The sequence below is a fragment of the Rhyacophila brunnea genome, unplaced genomic scaffold (assembly GCF_057557595.1).
Source record: "Rhyacophila brunnea isolate RB1 unplaced genomic scaffold, BYU_Rbru_1.0 scaffold_9, whole genome shotgun sequence".
Lineage (NCBI taxonomy): Eukaryota > Metazoa > Arthropoda > Insecta > Trichoptera > Rhyacophilidae > Rhyacophila > Rhyacophila brunnea.
In genome coordinates, this window is record NW_028233361.1 from 25,589,799 (window position 1) to 25,615,996 (window position 26,198).

Sequence of the window (26,198 nt, forward strand, 5' to 3'; positions counted from 1 at the left end):
GATAATGTATAATTAAATTCGACTTAAATTTTATATTTTACGCATCTTACATATTGCCGTAGCTAAAAAGCTTGTGGAAAGATACTTCGTCATCAATTTTATGTAGGCAGCCAAAAGCAAACATCCAGGATTATTTAAAGATGAATAATCACGTAAAACACCGAGCAATGCGTAAGTAGGTTATGTTAACAAAGCAAGACTTCAAAATAGACCTCAAGCCGCCATTTTATTTTTGGTAATGAATGTGTTACTAATACAACCATGCGTACAATCATTTGATTCTAAAATCGAATTTTGAAGTCAGTTCGATTTTAAATAAATATAAGACTCCGTCTATCTAGATTCAAGAACATTGATTCCGAAACTTATTTGCTGAACTACCTACTCCTTTGCAGAAAAAAAAACTCAAACGCCCCCATGGAAATCTATATTCTTTAAGAAGTGTCCCTTTGTGTACATATCTATTATCTGTATCTATTCGTAGTAAATGAAGATGGTGTTATAAATCAGATAATGTCTGTATTGAAAACTTAGTCATTAAAATCAACCATTGTAACTATACTAACAATAAAAATTACAAATAACAATAAAGACAAAAGATGAACCTGGTGTGCTGCCACCAATTTATTAATGCTGGACTTTATTTTTGTCATCAGCATTCTTAAATCACCACAATTTGTTATTTGCATTCGGTTTCTTTTTTAGTTAACAGATTTGTGACCTCACTAAATCCACTAAATATGATGAAGGAAATGCAATTAAAAAAAATGTACTATCCATAGATCCAAGATAAACTACAGAACGTTTGATAGCCGTATTTCAATTTGAATTTCAATTCCTCATTGTCACTAAGCACTTCTGTTATTATTCTTGTAATTTTAGAGATTCTTCTGTGTTTGTTACTTGAAAATATCAATGTTATAATGTTGTGTGTTCGTTTAGAAAATATAGAAATCACTACGAATTAACTATAATTTACACAACACATGAAACATGTACGGATAGTTTTTCGAAATTTTCTTCTGCTACATTTTTGCGTCCACCGTCCCTGAATCGCTTCAGCACCCCCCAGGGGGGCGACATCGCCAACATTGGGAATCACTGACTAGAGTCTAAATTCAATTCATTCATTTAAATGTATCTTTTTGTCTAACTAAAAATATTTCTTTAAATATCTTGAGGCAAAATAGCATCATAGACAAATTACCAACAGGTAAATAACTCACAAAAGCTTCCAAATATTGATAAACAAAATTACTTATTATGCAGTGGATTCCTATAAATGAAATGTAGTGTTTAGTTTCAAAAATATTAAAACTTATCAACCACATTTTGTCTTTTTTTGTATTCATTCAAAATTTAGCTTATAATATATCTCTATATATATAAAAATCTCGTGTCACGATGTTTGTGGTCGAACTCCTCCGAAGTGGCTCGACCGATTTTTATGATTTTTTTTATGTATATTTGTTAGGTATGAGAATAGGTCAACAAGTATATTTCATACCGCTAGGTGATTAGGGTATCTCTATCCAGAAAATTTTTCTTTTATTTTTTTGACAATTTTTTTTTGTATTTTTTTTTTATTTGGCATAAAAAAATACATATAACCCCAAATTTTCACTCTCCTACCCCCACCCTCCCATTTTTTAATCGCGATTTTATTATTTTTGTATGAACAAATTTAACCGTCGTTCGTATTTCAAACAGAACGAAATTATTTATGTTGTTGAATGACAGATGGCTCTACGTCCGAGAAGAATTCAAGAGAAGCGTCGCGTCATTTTGACATTTCATTCGGCATATCACAACGCAGTGCGTGCAAAATTTTGTACGATTTATTTTAATTTATCTATTTTTATGTGCGTGTATTACAGTGCACAATGCCAGCAAGACGCAAGGAGGGCCATTTGGGCCGTCGAACTAATAAAGCAACAAACATGCGAAATAGTAGAGCAGAAAGAACAGACGAACAAATCCAACAAGATAACAAAAACGTGCGTGTAAGCATGTCGCAATTGCGTGCATCTCAATCACAAGAGGCACGAACTGAACGAAATCAACAACGACAATTGGAACGGAGCCAAGCGCGCCGGTTCGTAGTTAACACACGCAGAGCAAATGACCGACAACGCCAACAAGTACATCGAACATTTACATCCGCTTCGTTCCTTCGTCTCGCATTCGAGTACGAGCCAGATATTGAATATTCCGCTCATCCGAAAGTGCTGATTGGTGCTATGGACAAAGAATGTCCCCATTGTCATGCGCTCAAATTCAAACATGAATCAGCCGGGATATGTTGCGCATCAGGAAAAGTGCAACTACCAGAAATTGAGATACCACCAGAACCATTGAACAGCTTGCTCATCGGCACGGTTCCAGATTCAAACCTGTTCCTGAAGTCCATTCGCACATTCAACTTATGCTTCCAAATGATTTCGTCCGGAGCAACAGAAATAGTTCACAATACTGCGGCAAATGGTCAACAATTCCATTCTACGTTCAAAATCAAAGGCCAAGTATACCACAAAGTAGGCTCATTGCTGCCAATGCCAAACGAACCACATACATTTTTACAAATCTACTTCATGGACGGTAAGGACATCAATCGTGTGGATGCACGTTGCGGCTACAATAACCTCAATTTGCCTAATGCCAGGTGCATCGTCGGCAAACTGGACGCCGTATTGAATGAGCACAATGAATTATTGAAATTCTTCAAAGCACACATGCACGAATTGCAAAGTGACAATCACGCTATTGTCATCAATCCTGATAAAACACCAGCTGGAGAGCACGTGCGTCGATTCAATGCGCCTGTTGTTGACGACATTGCTGGAATCATGGTTGGCGACCGCACATCGACGCGAGAAATCGTGATTCGAAGAAGAAACAATAATCTGGAGTTCATCGCTGACACACACCGTTCATAGGACGCTCTCCAATATCCGCTAATTTTCTGGAAGGGACAAGACGGATATTGCATAAACATTAAACAACGAGATCCTGTCACAGGTAATTCATTCATTATGAACATCATTACTCATTTTGAATTGAGAAAATGAATGGTTAATGTTTTTTTTGTTTTTATCGGCGGTCATCGTCTACAGCGCTCTATTCCTCTTTCTGTCATAGATCCCATCCCCACACACTTACGATACATTCGTTATTTTTTATTTAACAACCAAAATATTCACTAGAAATAATTTATATGGCAGAACAACGTTTGCCGGGTCAGCTAGTATTATATATATTTTAAATGGGGTCCCGACAAAACCACCCGGAAATTACCGCCAAAACAATTTAGAAAGGCTATTTTTATTTTTACATAATATTATATTTTAAATACACAAATAAAAAAACATGCGAATAAAGGATATATAAAAAATAAAGACATAAAAAATATATAAATTATTTAAAATTAAATTTCAATATTGTGTGCTAACCTTCTTAAATATTCTAAATTAGAAATACTACCATACAAAGGCATTAACTCTTGCAGTCTTCCGTTTAGTACTAAGTGTTAAAAGCTGATGATTTTAAGTTATTATTCTACTAACAACACCACTGCTACGGATTAAATCTCAAATTACACTGATTATCGTAAGTACCTATGTAAATTTATATATTTATAAGCAATTCTAAAAACCAAAAGAGCACTTGTTTTACATATTTTTCCATTTTTTGCGGGCGGTTTTGTCTAGGCGGATTTGTTCGGGCGGTAATGTCGGGTACCGTTTTAAATATTAAAAACATCGAAAGAAAATTACACAGTATTAATTATCTATGCGTCTTAAACCATTTACAATATTTATAACCATCTAGCTAATAGGTATTACATCAGTCATATATTTTTATAAACCGAAAAGCAACAATTTTATTCGTATAAGTAAAGGATTTAATTAATAGTTATTTACTTTCGCATTGGATTAATTTCCATCTCCTACAAGTTTTAGTAAAACGGAAATAACAGGTTTCGCCAGCGTACCACAGAAATAATCATTAAATGAAATTGAGGCCATTTTCGCAATAATAATATTAAATTTAGTTTTTTTTCTGATTTGCCAACGTTTCTTTAACATTGGCAAACACGCAACGGCGCCGACTTTAACGGGGTTAACTCGACATACATAAAGGTTCATTCACATATTATTGTAATTTGAAGCAATGTGTTACAAGTTACAACTGGACCGCTACGCGTCTTGCCTAAAACCTCTACGCTGCTAGCCGAAAACGGCTACGCCGCATAGACCGTAGACGAGTAATAAATTACGTGATGGATAGTGTTTCTTTTAACACTTACCTACTTAAAAAATAGTTTACTGTTGGTATAGTATAATACTCGTAATATGATATAATGGTGTTAAACATTTTGGCTTAACGCGTACCTATACAGATAAACACCATAATATCGTCAAAGGGTTTACGAAAAAAAACCATTCCATTAAAATTCTACCACGTAAACGCAGTGACGTCCCGTGGGGGAAGGCAGATTGAGCGTCGCTTGGGGGCGGCAGTTACTTGAAAGGCGGCAAGTGGGTGTATATAGAAATATGTATCTAAACTTAATAATAACGGAAATATGTTTCCATTAAAAGATTGAGCTCATTGGTTGGAAACAAAATGTATTAGTTAACATAAAAGATTTAAAAGGCCTGATTTTTTTTTGTCGGGTTCGCGATGTCTAGTTTACTTCCGTTGTCCTTGGACGTCACGTCATCCTTGATAACTAGCAATGACACGTGCATATTTGCGAATTATATTTGAATTATAGGTAGGTACATACTGACCTAATTAATTTTTCTAATATTTTTGCCAGTCATTCGCGAGTTTTGAAAGTTGTCAGGTGTATATTTAAATATATCTGTAACCGTGGACACGCAATATTGTCTATTGAAGTATGGCATTTAAATTACATTTAGTGGTATATATTTTGTTAGTATTGTATCCATACAACACATTTCTTAAATATTGGAGTCATGAAAGGATGATAAAAATACTGTATAAAAAATGGGGCGGCATTTTGTCCAGGGACGTTACTGCGTAAACGCTATTGAATAGCGGCGTATCACGGAACCGTTTGATTGTCAAGTACCAGTATTTTTTATTACTGAAAATGTCTTAGGAGCAGTTGCCCAAGACTGAGGTCACCATGTACTCGTGTATGTTTTTTAACTGAATTTATATATCTTTAAACGTTTTATCGTCAGCACACGCGATCAGGTACCGCTGCAGAATATAGACATAGGACAGCATGCATATGAAGGGGTGGACAAGTTCACGTATCTCGGATCCAGCCTAAATACCCAAAATAAGACAGCAGAGGAGATAAAAATCCGCCTTATCTCCGGGAATAAATGCTGGCATGCCTGCAAGCGACTGGTGGGGTCGAAAATTTTAGGCCGAAGAAGTAAACTTCTAATTTATAAAATAATTATAAGGCCAGTGGTCACTTATGGCTGTGAGCCTTGGTGCTTAACTCAAAACGAGAAAAACAAATTAGCTGTTTTCGAGCGCAAAATACTCCGCAAAATCTTTGGACCCACGTTGGAAAATGGGAACTACAGAATAAAAATGAAGCACGAGTTGGAAGAGCTGATTGAACAGCAAACAATCATAAGATACTGTAAGTCCCAAAGACTACGATGGGCGGGACATGTGGAGAGAATGCCTGAAGTTAGAGCGCCAAGGATCATGTCGAAGTGGCTACCCCAACGAAAGAGACCCAGAGGCCGTCCAAGAAGGAGATGGGCTGACGCCGTAGAAGTGGACTGGCTTCATATAGGAATACCCGGTAACTGGAGAAGTGTGGCGAGAGACCGGAGTGAGTGAAGAGCGGCTGTGGAGGAGGCCAAATCCCACCGCCGTGGAAGAAGAATAAGAAGAAGATATATCTTTAAATATGCCCATGGGAGAAAAGACCACATTGAATCAAAATTTACAAAAATAATAAATAGATAACAAAAGATAAGCAAAACTGACGTACAATCTAAGTAAAAATATCTTCACGTTGAAACTGACAGTATGTAAATTTACCGTAATTTTTCTAAATGCAATAAAATTGGCCGTTGTGGCGACCAGGTCGGACGGTCCGATGGGCCCAACAGCTAGCTGGTTGAACCGACTTGAACAACTATTACTCTTCCCTTTCCTACTTCCTTAAAAGTGCTTGTTCACTCGACAATCGCGGGTGTCAGCACATATCAGTGACGTCCCGTGGGGGTAGGTAGATTGAGCGTCTCTTGGGGGCGGCAGTTACTCGAAGGGCGGCAAATCGAAGAAAATCGTTTCGAATATATAGAAATAGCTACCTAAACTTAGTAATAACGTAAATATCTTTTCATTAAAAAAATTAGCTCACTGGTTTTGTCGGGTTCGCGATATCTAGTTTACTTCCGTTGCCCTTCGACGTCCTTGGTGACCAGAAACGACATGTGCAGATTTGAGAATAATTAGTCTGATATTTTGTTAGTAATGTATCCGTAGTCCTTACAACACATTTCTTAGATATTGGACTCATGCAAGAATGATAAAGCTGGTGGCTAACCGGTGGCATTTTATTTAGGGACGTCACTGGCACATTTTTTCACAGGATTTTTTCATAACGAAACAAATTAATCAATTCTACTAATTATACACACATATGTTACGTTACAGCTTATACCTAAGTTTCACATCAAAACGACATAGGTATACAAAACTATTCTTACACAATGATTATTTACTAAATAGCCGTTATTATGTAAATTGTAAATGCTACTTTAGTTCCAACTAGAAGGTACTTACTTACAGTGACGTCCCATGGGGGTAGGCAGATTGAGCGTCGCTTGGGGGCGGCAGTTACCTAAAGGGCGGCAAATTGAGGAGAATCATTAGGTATATATAGAAATAGCTACCTAAACTTAGTAATAACGGAAATATCTTTCCATTAAAAAAAATCAGCTCACTGGTTGGAAACAAAATGTATTTATTAGGTACCTACTATAAAAGTTTAACAGGACTTTTTTGTCGAGTTCGCGATGTCTAGCTTACTTCCGTTGTCTTTGGACGTCACGTTCTTGGTGTAATGTCCACAATATGTTAAAAATAAAAATAAATAAATTGAATTGAAATTGAATTGAAACAGCAATGACACGTGCATACCTAATTTAAAATTTATCCAAATATGTACCTAGCTATCTGAAACCGTAGAAACGCAATATTGGCTATTGAAGCAGAGATGGCATTTAAATTAGATTTAGTGGTATAAGTATATCTTGTTAGTAATGTATCCAAACAACACATTTCTTAGATATATGAGTCACGAAAGGATGATAAAAAGTAGGTACTGTATAAAAAAAATGTGGTGGCATTTTGGCACTGCCTAGAGGCGGCATTTTGTCTAGGGACGTCACTGCTTACTTACCTAGACCGGCGTCTTGTTTTTACCTAGTACCCACCTAATTAAGTCTGGATTATTTAAATTTAAAAATCGATCGCTCATAAAATGTACGAGGTCAACAAAGTCTCTTTTATAATGTCGTTAATACTACGACATGGCACCGTGTACTTCAGAAAATTTTAGTCGATACTGTATTTTAATGGTTACTTTATCTAGTGAAGCAATTTACCTTTTTACATCCAACAAAAGGTCAAGCGCATGCACAAGATTGAGGTTTTCGGGTATGGCGAAGAAAAAAACAAATTATTTAGGTGATGAAATATTACTTCTTCTTCTTCTTCTTCTTCTTCTTCGTCGGAACCTGGTGGCTGTGTATCGTGACCCGTATGGTGTGGCTATCAAGCAGCCTTCTCGGCGACAACACGCAAGATCTATATCAACACAAACAAAGATCCCTCCAAATCAACCTGCTCCGCTGCTCCGTCCGATGTAAAGCAGCAACAGTTTTTTTACGCCTCGTAATGTCTCAGGAACATATACCCAAGACTGAGGTCGAAACGCTCTCAAGTGAGCTTTGACCGAGTTTACTGATTGACGTTATTTAATAAAAGTGACATGAGAGAGAAAATCACGGAGAAAAAACACAAATAAATGAATTTAATAGTAGGTATATATTATGATACAATACAAAAAAAAGGCTAAAACAATACGGACATACAAAAACTATTTGAAGATATCTTCACGGTAAGCGGTACCTTCGTAATGATTTTCAACAGTTGGTACATTTATTATTATAACAGTAAATATTATTATAAATAATTTTTATCACCGTTAAAATCCACTTTTACTATTTACATGAAAGCCTTCAATAATGTATCAAGTACCTATTTACTATTCGGTTTTCTATGTATCGAATATTACCTATACATAAGTTGGAAACGCTTATTTGAAAAAATCTTATTATTAATAATATGATACCGGACAGAACTCGAACCTACATCCATTGGATTCTGGCCAAAGTGCTTTACCAATTTAGTCACCTACCTATCTAATTACGATGAAATTAACTGATAATCATGCAACAGACGGACTTTACAGGTTTCGTTAATATTGGCTACCGGCTTTTGTGGTTTAAATTAAGGTTCTAATAATAGGTAATTACTTTGATTCTTAGCCGACGTAGAGGAAAACATATCCAGTATCTGCTCTTAAATTATTATTATCATCGGCCTTTTATCATATTTGTAAGTACATCTATCTTTGATGATACGGATACGTCATGATACATAATGATAGAAAGAAAAATTTCCTCATTTGAGTTTGGCCTCTTCAACTCTTCAAAATTGTATTCAATTAATTTATTCTTTCTATTGTTGTCTTCTAAGGTGCAAGCGAAAGGGACACCGGCATGGGTGGAACGAAGCCTAACGACAATAGATAATGGCGACACGCAAATTCTTCTTCTCGATCAACAGAGCAATCATTCATCGGTGGGTGATGGAGATTACCGCTCAGAAAATGGTTCTGATAGGTTAGTAGCAATGGAACACGTATTATCATATTATATTAAAGGTATGAATTAATTGTATAGTATATACCGCATTTATTTATGTTCCAGAAACACATATTTACTCGGACAAAATGTCCCAATAGATGCCAGCTTAAAAGCAGAACGTGAATCGAGAAGAATTAAAGCCTTGGAATTACAAACCGCCATTATGCAACAGTTGGAAGAAAGAGAAAGGCAGAGAAGAGAAGAAAAATCCAGAAGAATCAGAGAAGAGAGAGAAGAAGAAGACCGATATAGACGGCAAAGAGATCTAGAAAAACAAAGACTGGATCAAGAAAAAAAGATCTCTGAGGAAAAACGCAAAAGAGAACAGAAAAGAACAGAGGCACTAAGACAAGCATTAGAGAGAGCAGAGCAACAAGCAAAACTCGAGAAAGAAAACAAGAAGAATAAACGATTACAAGATAACTTTGATGCCATGAGCATTCATTCTGAAATCAATATTAATAACAACACAAAGGATGCTGAAAAAAGTCCACAGAAACATTTAAACTTACCATGTAGTAATAGCGATTCTAATATTATCCAAAATAAGTATATCGAACAGACGTATAGTCCCAGGCGTAATTTATCTCCGGAAAAAAATAGCAAACCCCACCAGGCCATCATAAGTTCGAATGAAACCAACATGTTAATGTGTCATCCTCATTCTGCAAGATTCAATCGCCAAACAAGTGACAATTTAGCTATTGCATCACAATTAAGCGATGAACAAAAATTTGATGCAACAAGACAAAACCCAGAGTTGAATAATGCCATTCTGCAACCCAGTCAACCAATAAACCTTTTAACAGAGCCCCCTCTTAGTTTAGTACAAGTTCCGATGCCCCATGAACTATATACTCCAGTTCATTTTGCTCATAGTAATGGGGTTCAGATGGCAATTCTGATGCCCCAACACATTAACAGTTTATACTCATGCATGCATCAACCCATGGGGATGCATTCTTCGATCTTCACAAATGACGGTTTAGCGCATCATCAACAGACTGTTTATCAAACCCATTCCCAAACAGATGACGACAGTGGCTCCAACAGGGAAAGCAAAGTTTTAACACCATCAAAATATAGAAATCCTAACAGCGTAGATGTGAGTACGCAGACAGATTTGGAATTTATTCATAAAAACATTGTTGTCGAGTCCATAATAGATAATGACAGAATGAGAAATTCTACCAATAATATCAATACAATAGTAGATCAAAGTAATAGTAACAACACATCAGAAGAAAAATTAAATTCTCTCATAGGAAAGAAAGAGAAAAGATATGCTTCTGAAGAACGATTCAACAGAGACTTGGAGAGCAGACCAAAGTGGGGAGTGAACGTACCACCCATGCAATATAAAAAGCAAAGTGAAAAGGATATATTTTACACTCAGAAACGTAAGCTCAGACAAAGAAAGCGTGTTCAGGAGAAACAATACACTTCACACTCGAGCGATGACAATAGATCGCCGAGTCCACCACGAGAGCTGATTAATCAATTCTCTACAAATCCGCTCGACAGAAATAGAGTCAGTTTGAGTGAAAACCATTGGAGGAAAAAAAAACAAAGCCCGGAGAAAATGTTTAACTCTGGAAATGTTATAGTGGAGACGACACAAATCTCCCCCCTCGAATGTGACAAGTCAGGAGTGGTTCATATACGGAATAATGTGAATTACCAAAATCAAAAAAAAATCTATGAAAAAAAAATCACATCCAACCACGGCATGACCTTATCGCAAAAATTTATGATTGACAAATACGGGAATTCTAAGCTCTGGCCATCCGATTGTCAAGATAACATGGTACTATCAGACATTGGTAACAATTATAAAAAATACAATGACCATAACACAAATTCCAAAGACAAGGAGAAATATGATAACCGAAAACATTACTATGATTCTCTTAATAAAGCAAAAAGGGAACAATCAGCCTACTACTGTGATCCAGAATCAAATCAACCAATAGTTTTAGACCAATTGAGATCTTTACGAAATAGTCTTAAAAAACAACAACAGATTTGGGGTAAATATGATAAATCAAAACGATCTCCGAGCCCAAAAAATGAAGTTGATTTGGAAATCGATTAAGAATATTAAATATTCAAGACTCATTTTTTACTATTAATAAATACCTAATATCTAAGTAATAATTCGATGCACTTTTGATATTATAGAAAATGCTTTCAAAACAATTTTGAAAATTGTCGATGCAGTTAGCTGACATGCAATATGATCACCATAGCAAACATACCCTACAATTTTGTTAGATCAATATTAATACCTCCCCTATTGATTAAACAAAATACTGCTTTGAATTCTAAAATAAGCTAATGACTTTAACTTAAAAATAGCATTGCACAATGGATGATATATTTGGAAAGAAGAAAGAAGTTGCGGATGTTTTAGATCTATCCAAGGTGACTATAAACTCTCAAGAGGAATTCCGAAGAACATTTGAGAAGGTTCCAGACTTCAAGATTAAACCTGAGAAGGTAAATAACCAAATTATAATTATCAAAATATGTATTTGTATTTGTATGTATGTATTTAAGTTTGTTGTTATATTTTAAAAGTTTAACTAGTATTGAATGATGTGTTTGGCAAGGTTCGTCCAGAAGACATCAGGGTCAGGGATGGTGCAGAGGAACAAAAGTTTAAAATATCTAAAAAAGAATATAGAGCTTACGAAAAACTCGGCACCAGAGGTTTTGAAGAAAAACAATTTACTTTCATGGATCCAATCCCTATAGAAATGCAATCGCTAAAACTAGAAGATCTTTATTCAGTTTCTATCGACTGGAAAATGTTGACATCGCTTCGACCCAAAGCCAAAATAGACGAAGATTACTTTAGCAGGTTTGTTTTGCTAATCATATTACTGTTTATTGACTACTCCATTCTGACTAAAATTCAATTGTAGTGATATTATTTCTTTCTGTTAAAGGTTGGTTGAATTGGGCAAGTCTGAATTGAGAACAATTGTGAGAGACAAGAGAGAGTTGACAATGAATACGGCTGTAAGAAGAACAAAGAACAGATCAGGAGTGGTGGAAACCAGAGTCGTGTCTTGCACCGAGTGCGGTGAAGAATTTTGTGACAGTAAGTTGAAAGAATACTTTTTCTTAAAAGTTCATTGTAGGACTTTCACTATACTGATTGGGGTACAGTAGAATTTCAACTGTCCTGATTGTGGTAAAGTGCATACATAATACTAATTTTTAAAATAGATATACCTACCTTTTTTCATGTGGTTGTTAAACAAATAATTCAATATTTTTCTACTTGTAAAGCATTTAAGTGAATCTAATATATTATTATAAAACATCAGACATTTATTATTTTACAGTAAACTCATTTTGTATAATATTGTGTATATGGGTCAAATGATTAATTGAGTTTAATGGCATGGTACCTACTCCAATAGAGTGATAAATATCTTGAAATTTAATTTATTATTTTGACAGGGCGTTAAAAAGTCAATTGTTGTCGACAAATCTTTCCGAAATTATCTTGTTCGCATTATAAACTTTTTGGTAAAATCAAACATTATTTTTAAACCTAATTTTGGTTCATTGTTTCATAGAAAAATTAGATATAATTATTTTCTCTTGTATAGCCATACAAAATTTAATTATTCAAATATAATAAATAATAAATAAGTCTTTATCATTCTGCCCGGGCATAACTAATAAGGCCCTATTAATGCTTTCCTCCACAACATATTATATCGACCAGAACACGCATCATCGGATATGATGTAGGATGTATTTTAAAAATAGTACTGTTCCTTTGCTTTGTCTTTGCTAATCTATTATAACATTAAACAGACAGTTAAATGGAGAGAAAAAAAGTAATCCATTTTACTTTCACTATGTAAACATTACACGCCATATTATGTAGATCTTTGTACCAGTAAAATGATCCTTTTATATTTTTGTTCCCATTTACCTTTTTTAGGTAAGCTGTGCATCATTAATAACTACGATGGACTTGCCAGAGTTCTAGTTCAACCTGAAAGAAAGGGAGCATTGAAGTCAACAGCTGGAAACCAGGAAGGGGGAAAACTCCGTAGAATAAAACGTAGAGGACGGAGGAAACCACGAAGCAAAAGCGCAGGCAACAAGCAGACTGTCAAAGCAAAAGGAAAATCGTCAGGTGCCAAGAGCGATACAGAAGTTTAAAATTGTCCATTTTCAAATCATTTAAATAATATAATATCAATATAAATACCTACATATCATTGGTTATAAAATAAATTATGTAAAGTAGCCATAAATTATGTATAATGATTATTTATTTTGCTGTATGGGTCACATGTCTGTAAATTGATTTTTTTTTAATACGCAGAATGAACCTACATCGCCATCATTGTGGTCTGGTTTTCGAAGTGACAGTTCAAGTTGTTTCAGCAGTTTTAACAAGAATATATCACATCCCACATTCTTTTCTTCATTATAGTTTCTTTTGTGATCCATCCACATTATGCCCACCATGGCGGACTATTTTATTATTTACCCAAGGTACCAACATCTCAAACAATAATAACTAAACTGCCCAAAATTTATATTTTATTTAAATCAGCCTTGTCGACTGATCTCCAGAAACCTTGGTTGCCACAACCACAAGGTAAAAATAAAGGAATTCAGCGTTTACGTATATGGTTGCAGCAACCAGCCACACTTTCTGATAGCCGGAGACCAGTCGATAATGCATAAAAAGCCTTAATAAATATATTATTATGACCTTGACTGTGCCTCTGTTTAAATATATTGTTCCTTACTGTCAATAATATGTAGAAGGCATATTATATTGTTCGATTTAATCAATAAATAACTGTTAAACCAACTCCGTTGAATAGCATAATGCCATTAACATATTATTATCCAGGTAATTAACGCCATCTGCTTGTAGTAAAATCTTTAACTTACATAAGAGAAATATAAATAGACAAAAATATTCATCAATATTAGTTTGGATTTTACGTGGAATTACGCCAATCACATACAATATTTAAGAATGGGAAATTTGAAGATAATTGTCATAGTTTGCAGTGACATCATCTATTTGGTGGTATTTGATCAATAACTCTGGCCAATTCATGGTTTACTAACTTTTGTATGTATTTTACTGTCTATATATCTCATCCATTATTTTTATTTAAATTCTTCCTTGCCAACCAAGAAAAACAGGGTTCATTTCTTGTGAATTGAATAAATCAAGTTCTATGTATTTAATTTAAATATATAATATATCTGTACCTCAGATCCAGTATGTTGTACATACGATTCAGTGGAAAATTAGTTAAGTAGGTACAGATTCTGTGCCCAAAGTATATCTTCAGGACGAATTCACATATTACAGAAAACGAAAAATAATAAGACATCAAACGGTTGAAAAATCTTAAATTATATTTTCTTGAAAGTGTTTTTGTTGGATACAGTGGCGCACCCAGGATTTAATATTGGGGGGGGGCCAAGGAGGATAATGTAAATTAGTCCCATAGGATCTTTTTCTTCTTCACAGCCTAGTTTCTCGTTTATCGGCCTTTTGTCTATTGCACTTGGTGTACCTACACCATGGTCCCCACATCCTGAAACGGGCCCTCAAGCTAGGATATTTGGCGGGCCCCCTACCTACCGCGAAGATTAAAGGCAGTGTGAAACACTACATTAACGTTTTTCAAATTGTGTTTTAGTTCAAATTAAGGGTACCTACTCATACAGTGAATTATTGGCGATTTTTAATACATCTACTTTAATAATGGAGCTGTCGAGTATCGAGACATAATAATCAAAAAATATATTGCACAATTATATAATTGAAAATGTTCACGGTCATGAAGTATAATAGCGCCCGCAGGCGACTTTTTTTACTATTAAAGCTAATTTATGATGTGTTTATCTCACTTATCTGGTCAACCCGACACGCCGGGCCCCCCACTTTGGGTCGACACCGAGAATTTTTTGACAGTTCCATTAGGGATTGGGTTTCTAAAAAAACCAGACATTAGTGTTTCGAAATTTTTGTGTTAAAAATTAAAATTTAAGAAATTTTTCGAAAATTACAAATCATTTTTTGGCCGTGTTTTTATTTGTCTAAGCCCAAAGGTATAGTTTATCGTCTTTCAATTTCAATGTTTAAAATCAATCTGATAATTTTGGGGGGTGCCAGGGCCGAAGACGAAGTCCGTGTTCAGTTTAGGCTCACCTGCATAATAGCGATGTGAAATTTCATTGCCAAAAAACCGCTCCATACTATGTAGTCAGCTGACACCTCATTGGTTATATAACACTTGATATCAATAGGCCGACCAATGATCGGACCCGATTTACTTACTGTCAGAAGTTATGTATGGGAATTTAGCTAAAAGCTTATCCTATATCGTAAATCAATTAGACATACAATACACTGGCTCTAAATTATTTTTATTGAAGACTGTATGTATGTAGCATTCTATTTATTGAAAATACATCACTTTGAAAAGCATCAAAAATATACATATTGAAAAATCATGGAAAAAATCATGTGAATTTTACGAAAGATTCATTATTCAAATATTTTTCTAATAAATATGTTTTTTAGGTTTTTCCAATTTATGTATTTTATATACTTAAATCATCTTTTCAAAGGTAAAACTCACTATGTGACATTATGACCCAATTGAAAGCTTTAATCATTTGTACTTAATGTATGTACTTACAATATTGTAGGTACTTATTAAATTTTATTTCTTTAAAATTACGATATTATCTACTCGTTGTGTTGAGATATGAGATTAATGTTTCACAAGATAAGTAAGCTTATTTCACAACATGTAATTATTATAAAATTTCTTCAAATACCATATCACAACACATCTACATGGGAAACGTTAATTTGACAACTCTTCAAGTGCACAGATTCGTATTGCCACGTAAGTATTTTTAAGAAAATGTAACAACCACCATTGTAGAATAAAGATACTAATGTATCATAGTCATATTTATAGATTCTCTAGTATTTCTAAGCATGTAGACATAGAGACTTTTCACATTTTTACCTACCTATTTAGTTATTTATACCGTTTTGATGGATAAGATGTTCAGTATTCGGATGACGAGATTTTGTATGCGGGTTATTGTAATGTTTTTATGCACCAATAAATAAAAAAACAATTCCCATTTACGAACCTTTATTTTGAAATGGTCCCTAACTGATATTAATGACAATATTACACAATGACCTCACCAAAAACTAAAATAATTCTATTTACATCATTCTTTTATATTTATCAACTATATTTATATTTTGACAGTACATAAATATATTCACTGATAAAAGACATCCGCAGTAAAAATCTATTTCAAGCTGAGATCTTCTTTGTACATCAAAATGTGATTATCAAAACTATTATATTTATGGCTTTGCATTTAAAAAAAACCACATTATAGAAATATTATGTCATTTTTAATTGCCATCTTTATAACGATCAAGAAGATTATTGCTTTAAATTTGTGTCTGAGAAATATTTATGATACTCGATAAAATTTATTTTTAGCGTTAAGTTAAATTTTCCAACTCTAATAACCTTTTTAACAGAATTCAATATCAGTTTTTCTTAGCAATTAGTGTATTGAAAACACTTACTATATTCAGAATAATGCATGACCTATATTTATGTAGGATACTGTCATCTGCCAAAGTCATTTGATAGACCCAACTGTTTTTTGTTTATATAAAACAAGGCTCTCATTTCTTACCATTAATATTTAAACATATTTTGGAGAATTATAATATGGCTATATAGTTTTTAAAATAGTCATTTTATTTATATTAATTTTTATTGAAGAAATACTGAATGATCAATTAATTCATTAGTATAAAATACTAATGTAAATTGTAAGTAAACTACGCATTAGTAAATCTTCAGTTTGAAATATTGAAAATGTTCATTGCCGTTCATAATGGGTTATGATTGAAGTTTTTAAGTAGATGTCAATTCGTTAATATAAAATTTAGGTTGGGAAAATCAGATTTAACAAGTATTAAATTTTTCAACACACAGTGTGATCCATAAAAAAAGTCTCGAAGCGAATCAAAATCAGCATTTATTTTCTCTTAATTCAACTCCAAATACAAAAACGAACAGCCCGCAGGACAGTAATTAAACCTATACAAATATATTAATTATTCCTCAAAACAACAGATATCAAACATTCTTATTTTCTACTAACGATACAATGAAATAATAATTGCTTTAAAAACAAGCAACGGAGCAATCCTGATGAGTAGGTAGGTACTGAGTAGATTACCTATTTCGCAGTCGAGCGCTACTGTCGATCCAATCCGAAGCGACCTTCGCCCGCCTCAAAGTTACCAATTTTATTATTGAAGTACTCGTTCCTCTAGAACAGACTTAAGTAAGCTTATACTTATGTTCTATCTCAAAAAATAACACTTACACTTACCACAATATAAAAACAAAAATGAACAAAAAAAAAAGACTGTTTTAAATCAAAATTTACAAATAGTTTGAAACATTCATAATGTACACATATGAATTAAATACAGTAAAATTATTCAACAACCAAAATAAAAACGTCTATAGGAAAATGTCAAACATAATAATATTATAAGTTTCACAAAGCAATTGATAGATGCTAAAATAAAGAAAAAACGTTCCTAATCGTAATGTACAAAATAGCTGACTGAGCCAAGATCACTACTAATTTGGTTGAATCGCACAATATAAAAATATAGTTATAAATTTAATGTAATCCACATGTCATATTAATACGAATGCTCGATTACATTTCAATTAGCTAGTTTTAAAACACAAAATCCATGTCACCTCCTGATAGATTCGAAAAATATACACGCGCACATTCGCGGATCTCATCGGAATAAAATATCAACGGAAGACTATCAACTATTAATTATTATTATAATTTATTTCACAAAAATATATTATGCATCAGCTTCTTTCTGCAACGATCTGTACGAGAGGAAACTATTATAACAATGTACAATATTCACAATATTTAACCACGATGATTAGCATAGTCACAGCAGTTCTATGTCAAACTGAATCTGAATACCTTAATTTATAACGGGGATGTATCCATTAGGCGGATTAGAGCGTGACCGCAAGCCGAAGCGAAAATATTTATCAACCCTAACTTATTCTGCCGTTTTAGTAAACGTCACAGTATTTACGGCGTTCACGCATCGGCTTATAAGTTTTTCCAAAACAAATCCGAAACACAGTAAAACTTCGTCAATTCAAATATAGAGACCGAAATTTAGAATAACGAGCATTTGAATTCACATTGTTTTACTGCATTCATATCTTTCCAAATGTACTCTGTCCACCTATAGACTACATTTCTAAGTAACTTATGCATCAACTGTCATTTAAGGCCTTAATGCATTGTTCCGATCGGACGCAATTTTATTAAAAATGTAATAAATTATATTTTAAACCTTTTAGATGCCACACGCCGGATACGGGGGATGATTGCGGACATAGACGAGTCACTTTGGCACAAAATTTTCACAAAAAATACTATTTAAACGTTCAATTCGATATAATTTTACGTCGAACAAGAGGTAAAAAATTATATAGGTAATTATTTTTATTCGTTGATATTTTAACAATAATTTTTTACTATATTTTTTAAATTTGAACGTAAGCTGCAAACAAAGATAGACCCGATATAGCTTTTTCAATGTTACCGCTAGTTTGAATACGATAAAAAAATATATGCGGAACAAGTACATTTTATAAGATTAAGTAATAGAAATTTAACAATATCAGTAGAAGGAGGGAGCGTAATGACTTTTAGAGTAATATTCAACAAATAGCAATTCTCGTAACTCTTGCATCGTTATTAAATAATCACAATAATATTTAAATACAAAAAAATATATATTATAAGCATCGCAAAATGCATTCAGAAGAAAAACATAAATAACTTAAACAATATTAACACCGCCAAAATGTTATTCCAAAATAAGCAACAAAAAAATATTATGCTGAAGAAAATTATCATAATGTAACAATTACTTTTGTAAAATTCACGGGAAAAGATAGAATGCTACGAAGCTGTAATAATATAGTGGATGAAAATGTTGTTGAAGTGGAAACTTTTCCCGGGTACATGATCAATTCGCTCGGAACATGCACAGGGGCCATGAAAGTGAAAGTTGTAGTCGGCTGCATTGGGAGAACACATCGGCCGGTGCTGTCTTCTTTCCGTGACTCGTCATGTGGCGTGGCAGGTGAGGGACACAACGGGTGGTCCCGTAGGAACAATCGCCAATACCTCTTCTCATTCACTGGTCTTTGCGGGCTTTTTTCTTTCCTTTCTTCGGAGCTTTAGCATCAGTCCAGGAATCTACAATAAATAATACAAGTCGACGAATCAAGACCAGACCGAAAACTCCTAACCTAATACATATTTATTATAATAAAGACGCTGAAAGATACTACATAATACATATTGTCATTGATTCCATCATTACCTGATATGTACATAAATATTCAGGTACAAATAAAACTGTGGTCAAATAATAGGTAAATGTGCTTGAGAGACGACCGCTCTACCAACTAGGCCACTGTGGGTGTATTTTTACTTCAGTTTTGGTTATTTTTTCTGGCCAATAAAAAAATATGTCAAAGTACGCAGGAAGTACTATTACACATCTTGTCATTGCTTCAGTGAAATGATCACATATCAATGTTGTGATCACCAATAAACAAAATATATTTTAAGTAAAACTTGTAACTTAAAGCGTTCTGAACGGGAAGTTCCAAGTCTAATAAAATTAAAGTATGAGTTCAAATAAATTGACATATTGAAAGATTCCAAACCATATTATTACATATTATGTACAAGAACATTAATCATTGTGTTTATTTCAATATCTTATAAACTAACATTATAAATTTGTTATCTACTCAATGAATATTATGTATGTGATTTGAAAAACATCTTTGTAAAATATATACAATCTAATGATAACAATTATATTCTATAATCTACAATTTGGCTCATTACTTTAAAGCAATATTATTAGTCAACAAGTTATGTAATTCAGCCAATTAAGATAATGTCAACTATTTACATTCAATGAATCAATCTTTTTTAGAGGTGAACGATATGTCACTGGGAATATAAAATATTTTACCAACATAAAAATAATATAGACATAATATCGTGGATAATAATTAATTGACGCGAATTTTACCTCCGAGTTCATCGAATACTACAGCCCCTTCAGAGACGGGCGGGATGACAAAATCATCGTCATCATTGGATACTTCTTTCTTCTTGTCTCCCTTCGGAGCAACAATGGGCTGTAAAAATGAATGAAAAAAATACATCAAATTTACTTAGAACAGTATGGCATCCAAATACTAATGCAACAAATAAATATATAAATCGATTTCTCGATAAGTATAACATCTCGTTTTTTAGATATAATATTATCAGAGTTCATTCATACACATATTTTTTCAGCAGATAATTCTAAAAATCCATACTAACGGAGGACTATAAAACTTTTATTTAAATAATTAAAATTTGTCGAAAAAACCACAAGTTTTAACGAAATAAAACAGTGTGGTTATTAAATCATAAGACTATTTATTAATCATAACAGACTACACCAGCATAAAAAAGTCATGGAAGAGGTATTATGGGTACATAAATTAATAAGACTAGCAGTATGTTTATTAGTAATATAATATTATCTTTGGCCAAATACAATATCAGTTAATTATACAGGGAAAGATAGAGAACAGACGATCAGGAAGATTGCGCATTTCTTGGCTTAATAATTTACTTCACTTTTCATTTCACATGAACAAGGTGGAAATTAAAACTATTTGTGATTAGTTAGTGTGGTAGGTAACAGGGCTTACTTCTTCAGCCGGCTTTTTCTTCTTTTTGTCCTTGACATCGGGCGAGTCAGGTTCGGATTCAGACGTGGCCGCTTGCTGCACCTTTACTGGAGTCTGCGACCTCTCACGTTTCTCCACCTGTTATGACATTTTACAAACATTATAATGAAAACGTTGTTGACCTCGGGCATAATATAAATGCAATATTACCGACACTTTAAATAACAATTATTGATAACACGATATAGTAAGACATCCTAAATTATCAGTGGAGATTAATTCAATGAATTCCGGTTAAGTATGTTTTAAGTATGTTTTGAGAAAATCGAATTTGAAAGATTCGAATCGATTGCGAATCGAATAATATCATTACGTATTAATTGATTGAAATAAAATCTTCTCGAATACTCTATTTGTATGTATATTATTTTGTGTAAAATAACTGAATTTCAGTAAGAACTGGACAATATCAAAATATATATATATATATTATACAATAAAACTTTCGATTGCGAATAACTTGATCCGTGAGTGTTTTGCAAGACAAGCAAAAATTTGTAATAAATTTTAATTTAACAAATAAGAGAGATCTTGCAATACGCAGAGTACGTATATGCTTTGTCTGTCGAGCGTCACGTGATTATAACTGAATCTACGGGTTTTCTCTTTCTCACTGAGAAATCCTCAAAAAGCGGCAAAAGCAAGTGTTAAGCGCCGGCTAGACGCTCATGCTTTGCGACAATCTTACCTGTGCAAACCGGTTTGTATCAGGAAACCCATGTGTATGAATGGGAAAACGGAAAACGAAAAGCGCTGTAAAAGTCTATACCGCGCAGGCAAGTGGCTGCCATCTAGCCAGCGTGCAAGGTACCGCCATATATACACCTACCAGCAGTTAAAAGTTAAAGTCGCACAAAAAGAAAAAGATTCCAGTGAGCCAATAGTTAGCAGTGATTCCGTTAGTGACATTGAAAGTCATCCTACACAATAATTAATAAATTCGATTACTTTATATTTAATTTAAATAATAAAAATAAAAAAGATATACCTATTGTATTAATCATTATTATATGGATATTTTTGGGCTTTGGAAAGAAGCATCTGTTACGATTATTTCTTAAATTCGTTTTGATATACGGGTGCTGTGGATTACAAACTCGTATCCAGAACGAATTATACTTGCATTTCAAGGTCTGACTGTACTTGATTATTGAAATAGAGTTATGTTTGAATACCAAAACACATAAAATATTAATGTTTTATACTTAGATATACGTTGGTATTTTAAAGATTGACATAAGTATATATTTTCACAAATAAAGGATAATTTAATCAATAATAAATCCTCATTATATGGCCGTTTTGATTTAGAATAATTTGCTCAAATGAACAATTGGAGATGGGAATATTTGGGCCGGGTGCAGAACAATAACAAGGACACTTGCATATAATTTGACACATGACACATGTCAAGAACTATTCAGCCGACAGTTAACCTCAAATGATTTGGCAAAAACGCTTTCTCATCAGACAAGGAATAAAAACCCGACATCAAATTGATCTTGATGAAGAATGCATGAATTTTTATAATGGATATGTGATTGTAAAAAAAATAAATGGAGTTATAGCTTTGAACATGTTAATATTAAGATTATACTTAGGATCGTCATTTTTAAATAAGTTATTTCTTTCACTATTGTGAATAATATAATAGAATTCGCCTCGGTGGTATAATAATTAGTTACTTTTAATTTTTATCATTAAATTTATGCAACATCATGCATTAGAAATATCCTACATTGCAATTACACATACATAGGTATATCGTGTGTGCATATTTCCAGCACTCAGGCATTAATACTTTCTAATGCACAGTATAATTAACATTGAATAACAAGAGAATGTGAGCGTGTGAGTCGACCATGTATATATCAATAATTTGTTTACTCATCAATAATTCAGCTTATTATAAACTTAATTACAATCAAAATAATATGTATATTTAAGGTAACACCATTTTCGCAATTGACTTCCGGACAACCACAGTGAGGAAGATTAACATACTTATTTAAGATTGACTTTTATGCATTTTCTGAACCCGTAGGGTCTTTACCCAAAGTATAAAACCACCGATTGCAAAAAAAGATCGTAATTTAAATCCGTGACAGATTTCAAACCCGCGATACACTAAAGTGAGGTTTCATTTTGTTTTCATGACGAAAACTTGGTCATTGCACAGCCAAAATTGTATGTTTCAATGTTGATTGTGCAAAATTACTACAATAAAAATTTCTGACGGTAATAAACTAATTAATATGTAGGTATAACATGTTTACGGGGTAAGTAGTGAGTTAAAAAAGGATTTTTTTATGTACTAACTTCATTGAGGAAACGTTTAAATTCATCAACTTTAGCTTGAAGATCTTTATCAATTTCAGTTTTAGATAGTTTCGGAGACTCTTTTTTAGTTGAAGCTGATTCGGAAGAAGCTTCTTCCTTCTTTCCTTCTTTTCCCTTTTTCTTCTCCTTAACGGGACTTTCTTTCTTGGGTTCATCTTGATTTTTACGGTTCTTCTTGTCATTCTTTGTCGGCACCTTTTCCCAATCGCCGTCATCATAGTCGGCAGGCTTCACGTCGACTTTTTTCACTTTAGGCTTGGCAACTTCTTTTTTAGGAGTCTTTTTTTCGACATTCTTCACTTCGGCAGTTTTCTCTTTGGGCTTTACAGTTTTCTCAGCTTGCTCCTTAGATTTTTCTTTGGCTGGAGATTTCTTTTCCTTCGCGGGGGAAGTCGCTTTCTTCACCTTCACCTCCGCTTCGTGGACAGCTTGGCCGTTGGACACAGTCTTCTATGAATAAAAGAACCAAAAATCATTCAAGTTTCACACATGAAAGAGAAATGTTTTGAAAATAGTCGGACGACAGCGCAGTTACAAGTCAGCGTGAGCATGTGACACATTTGGAACATATGGGTGAACGAAAATACATTTTGGCAACAAGAATCATATAATTAGAAATAAGTACCAATGTATGAAATAAGGTCAATTAGTTCTATAAATACCTTCTCTTTAGTCTTCCGTTTTTTGTTAGAACCCTTGCGGTCATCAACCACGAGAGGTAATTTGTCGAACTGAGGCGGTTCGGTGTCTTTAAAACCGAAAACAAAAACTAAAGCGGCCAATATGAGAACTCCGGCCACAACTACGGCCGGGAAGAGAAACTGCGTGCTCGTCACTTGATTGATTAACTCCATGGTTAATTTATATTGTCAACCGTAGAATTAATTGTTCCACATATGACACAACACGAGTCGACTGGCACAGACACAGTCCAGATGCCAGATAAGCAACGGACGAACGGCCAACTCACGGAAGATATGGGTACATGATGACGCGACTGTGACGTACACACAAAAAATTGACATAAGCTGCCACCTTGCGCTTTTTTGCTCTCATGTGTTCGTAAAATGAACTCTTTCGTTACTATAATTTTGAAATAGTGATGGACTCGAAAATTAAAAAAAAAATCGTAAAACGGGGTGAGATTAATTCACTCGATTGAGATTTATTAGGTTATTAAATTTGTGTGAATTCATTTCATAGAAACTCAACGTGTGGTAGGTAACTATTGAAATAATATGGTTTCTTTTAACTTGCAGTTAAAATATTAATTTGTTGTAAAAAAAGATACCTAAGCCCAGGGTTTGAAATGGAGTAGGTAGGTACAGTAAAAACGAAACAATGATGCCGTTCGTCGATTGTATAATATGAACGAATGAGGAGCAAACATTCAAAAAGTGATTTGTCACACAAATGTTGAGCTGAGATTATCATGAAAAACATAGTGCAAAATGCGATTAGTCACATATGCAATATGGCGGCTCCTACGCTGTGATTGGTTAGTAGGACAAAACATTGTATGATTGAAATCGAGTGCTGGAGAAATCATGGTTTGCTTGAATGTGTCATTTTTAGGATACATTTTCTATAGGATAAAACTTTCTTTAAACACTGATTCTGGTTTCCTTTCTTAGATTTCAATATGGACTATCAGAATCGACAATAAATGGTATTTTTCAAAATGTGTGACAAATAACTTTTTGAATATTTGCGCGGTCATGGCATTTATTACGGCTCCCCATACGCACGCACACTATCGACCGACCACATTATTGTTTCGTTTTTACTGTACCTATTTGAAGCACAACTTTTGTTTTTGAAATCATTGGATTATCGCTCGGGCTTGTGAAGAAAATAAAAAAGTGTTCTAGTTCGTAAAATATTTTAATAAAACACTTACCTAATCAAATTCACTTGGGTAATTTTATATAATATAATCGGAACATTGTAATAATAATAATGTTGGTAAGAATATTAATTTCTTTTTGCAAGGATTGGTAACTTACTGACAGTCCTGCAAACTTATCTAAAGAACGGTAAAAAATGGAACTACGAACTACCTTAAGGACGCAATATTGGAAACGTCATTCGAATGTCAGATTCTGTCCAGTTACAGACCTACAAACTTATTTGGAGAATGGCCAAAAATGGAACTATGAACTACCATAGGACACCATTTTGAAAAACGTCATTCGAATGTCAGATTTTGCCAGTTACGAATCGTGATTGAGTAGTTTTCGACAGTTGCTCTCCCATCTCATTCTTCAAATAAGTTTGTAGGTCTGTACGAGTCTTGATTGGGTAGTTTTCGACTGTGGCTCCCCCATCCATTCTTTATATGAGTTTGTAGGTCTGTATGTACCTACTTTGACATTTGAGATTGGGATCTCTTTGTTTGAAAAACATTATACCTACCTACTGTTACCTTCCCAAATGGCCCCCATTTGGGGATGTCTCTGTGAATCTGGAGAGGACCAAATCGATATCAAATCAACAAATAGTATTGGTTGATTGCGAAAATAATTAAATAATGTTAAACATCTGACCGGCAACATTGTCTGAATGCCGTTAAAAAAAATACGAATGGCAACGCCGCATTTGTATGGCTCGTAAGCGACCGTTTTTTTAGCGGAGAAGCATTTTTGACAGCAACGCAGTAAGCAGTGTTAACCTCGCTATCCAACAAAACCATGAATTGAAAAGAGTTTGTATAAAAATGTAACCTTTAGAATATTAACGTAAATATACCTTGCTGTTTCCAACACAATTCCGGTGTGTTATTTGTTCATCTCCAAGTCTCGAATCCAGACGAAAATCCATACAACGAAGCAAAGTGACAGCATGTTTTCACTTTCGAAAATGGAGGAAAATGACACTACCTTTTTTCACAAAGTTTTTTTTTGAGATTTCAATTTCTATGAAATTTCATCCTCAGTATACAGACTTTGTTTTGGGTTTAAAATAAACA

At 33.8% G+C, this 26,198-nt stretch overlaps 3 protein-coding genes across 3 annotated transcripts in view; 2 read left to right on the forward strand and 1 right to left on the reverse strand.

Moving 5' to 3' along the window:
• LOC147063430 (uncharacterized) overlaps positions 1–11,034 on the forward strand; it is a 31,093-nt gene extending 20,059 nt beyond the window's left edge. The window contains exons 4-5 of the mRNA XM_085959414.1: positions 8,770–8,915; positions 9,003–11,034. Of these exons, the coding sequence (XP_085815540.1) occupies positions 8,770–8,915; positions 9,003–11,034 (2,178 nt within the window). The remainder of the gene's footprint in view (positions 1–8,769; positions 8,916–9,002) is intronic.
• Positions 11,035–11,056: 22 nt separating this feature from the next.
• LOC147063432 (uncharacterized) lies at positions 11,057–13,693 on the forward strand. The gene is made up of 4 exons (XM_085959551.1): positions 11,057–11,438; positions 11,552–11,802; positions 11,891–12,045; positions 12,904–13,693. Exons 1-4 carry the CDS (start codon positions 11,307–11,309, stop codon positions 13,125–13,127), a joined length of 762 nt encoding a protein of 253 aa, XP_085815677.1. The 5' UTR covers positions 11,057–11,306; the 3' UTR covers positions 13,128–13,693.
• A 4,872-nt stretch (positions 13,694–18,565) lies between these two features.
• LOC147063433 (uncharacterized) lies at positions 18,566–24,231 on the reverse strand. The gene is made up of 5 exons (XM_085960069.1): positions 23,893–24,231; positions 23,210–23,680; positions 20,852–20,968; positions 20,176–20,284; positions 18,566–19,322 (listed from the first exon to the last, which is right to left on the reverse strand). Exons 1-5 carry the CDS (start codon positions 24,082–24,084, stop codon positions 19,261–19,263), a joined length of 951 nt encoding a protein of 316 aa, XP_085816195.1. The 5' UTR covers positions 24,085–24,231; the 3' UTR covers positions 18,566–19,260.
• Positions 24,232–26,198: the final 1,967 nt, after the last annotated feature.

Bases quoted from the DNA above. Each gene is read 5' to 3' on its own strand.
- LOC147063432 (XM_085959551.1), top strand. From the start codon at position 11,307: ATGGATGATATATTTGGAAAGAAGAAAGAAGTTGCGGATGTTTTAGAT. The intron at 11,439-11,551 runs GTAAATAACCAA...GTGTTTGGCAAG, and splicing joins TCAAGATTAAACCTGAGAAG to GTTCGTCCAGAAGACATCAG. The intron at 12,046-12,903 runs GTAAGTTGAAAG...TACCTTTTTTAG, and splicing joins CGGTGAAGAATTTTGTGACA to GTAAGCTGTGCATCATTAAT.
- LOC147063433 (XM_085960069.1), bottom strand. From the start codon at position 24,084: ATGGAGTTAATCAATCAAGTGACGAGCACGCAGTTTCTCTTCCCGGCC. The intron at 23,681-23,892 runs GTATTTATAGAA...TTTTATTCATAG, and splicing joins AACGGAAGACTAAAGAGAAG to AAGACTGTGTCCAACGGCCA. The intron at 20,285-20,851 runs GTAAGCCCTGTT...TCATTTTTACAG, and splicing joins AGAAAAAGCCGGCTGAAGAA to CCCATTGTTGCTCCGAAGGG.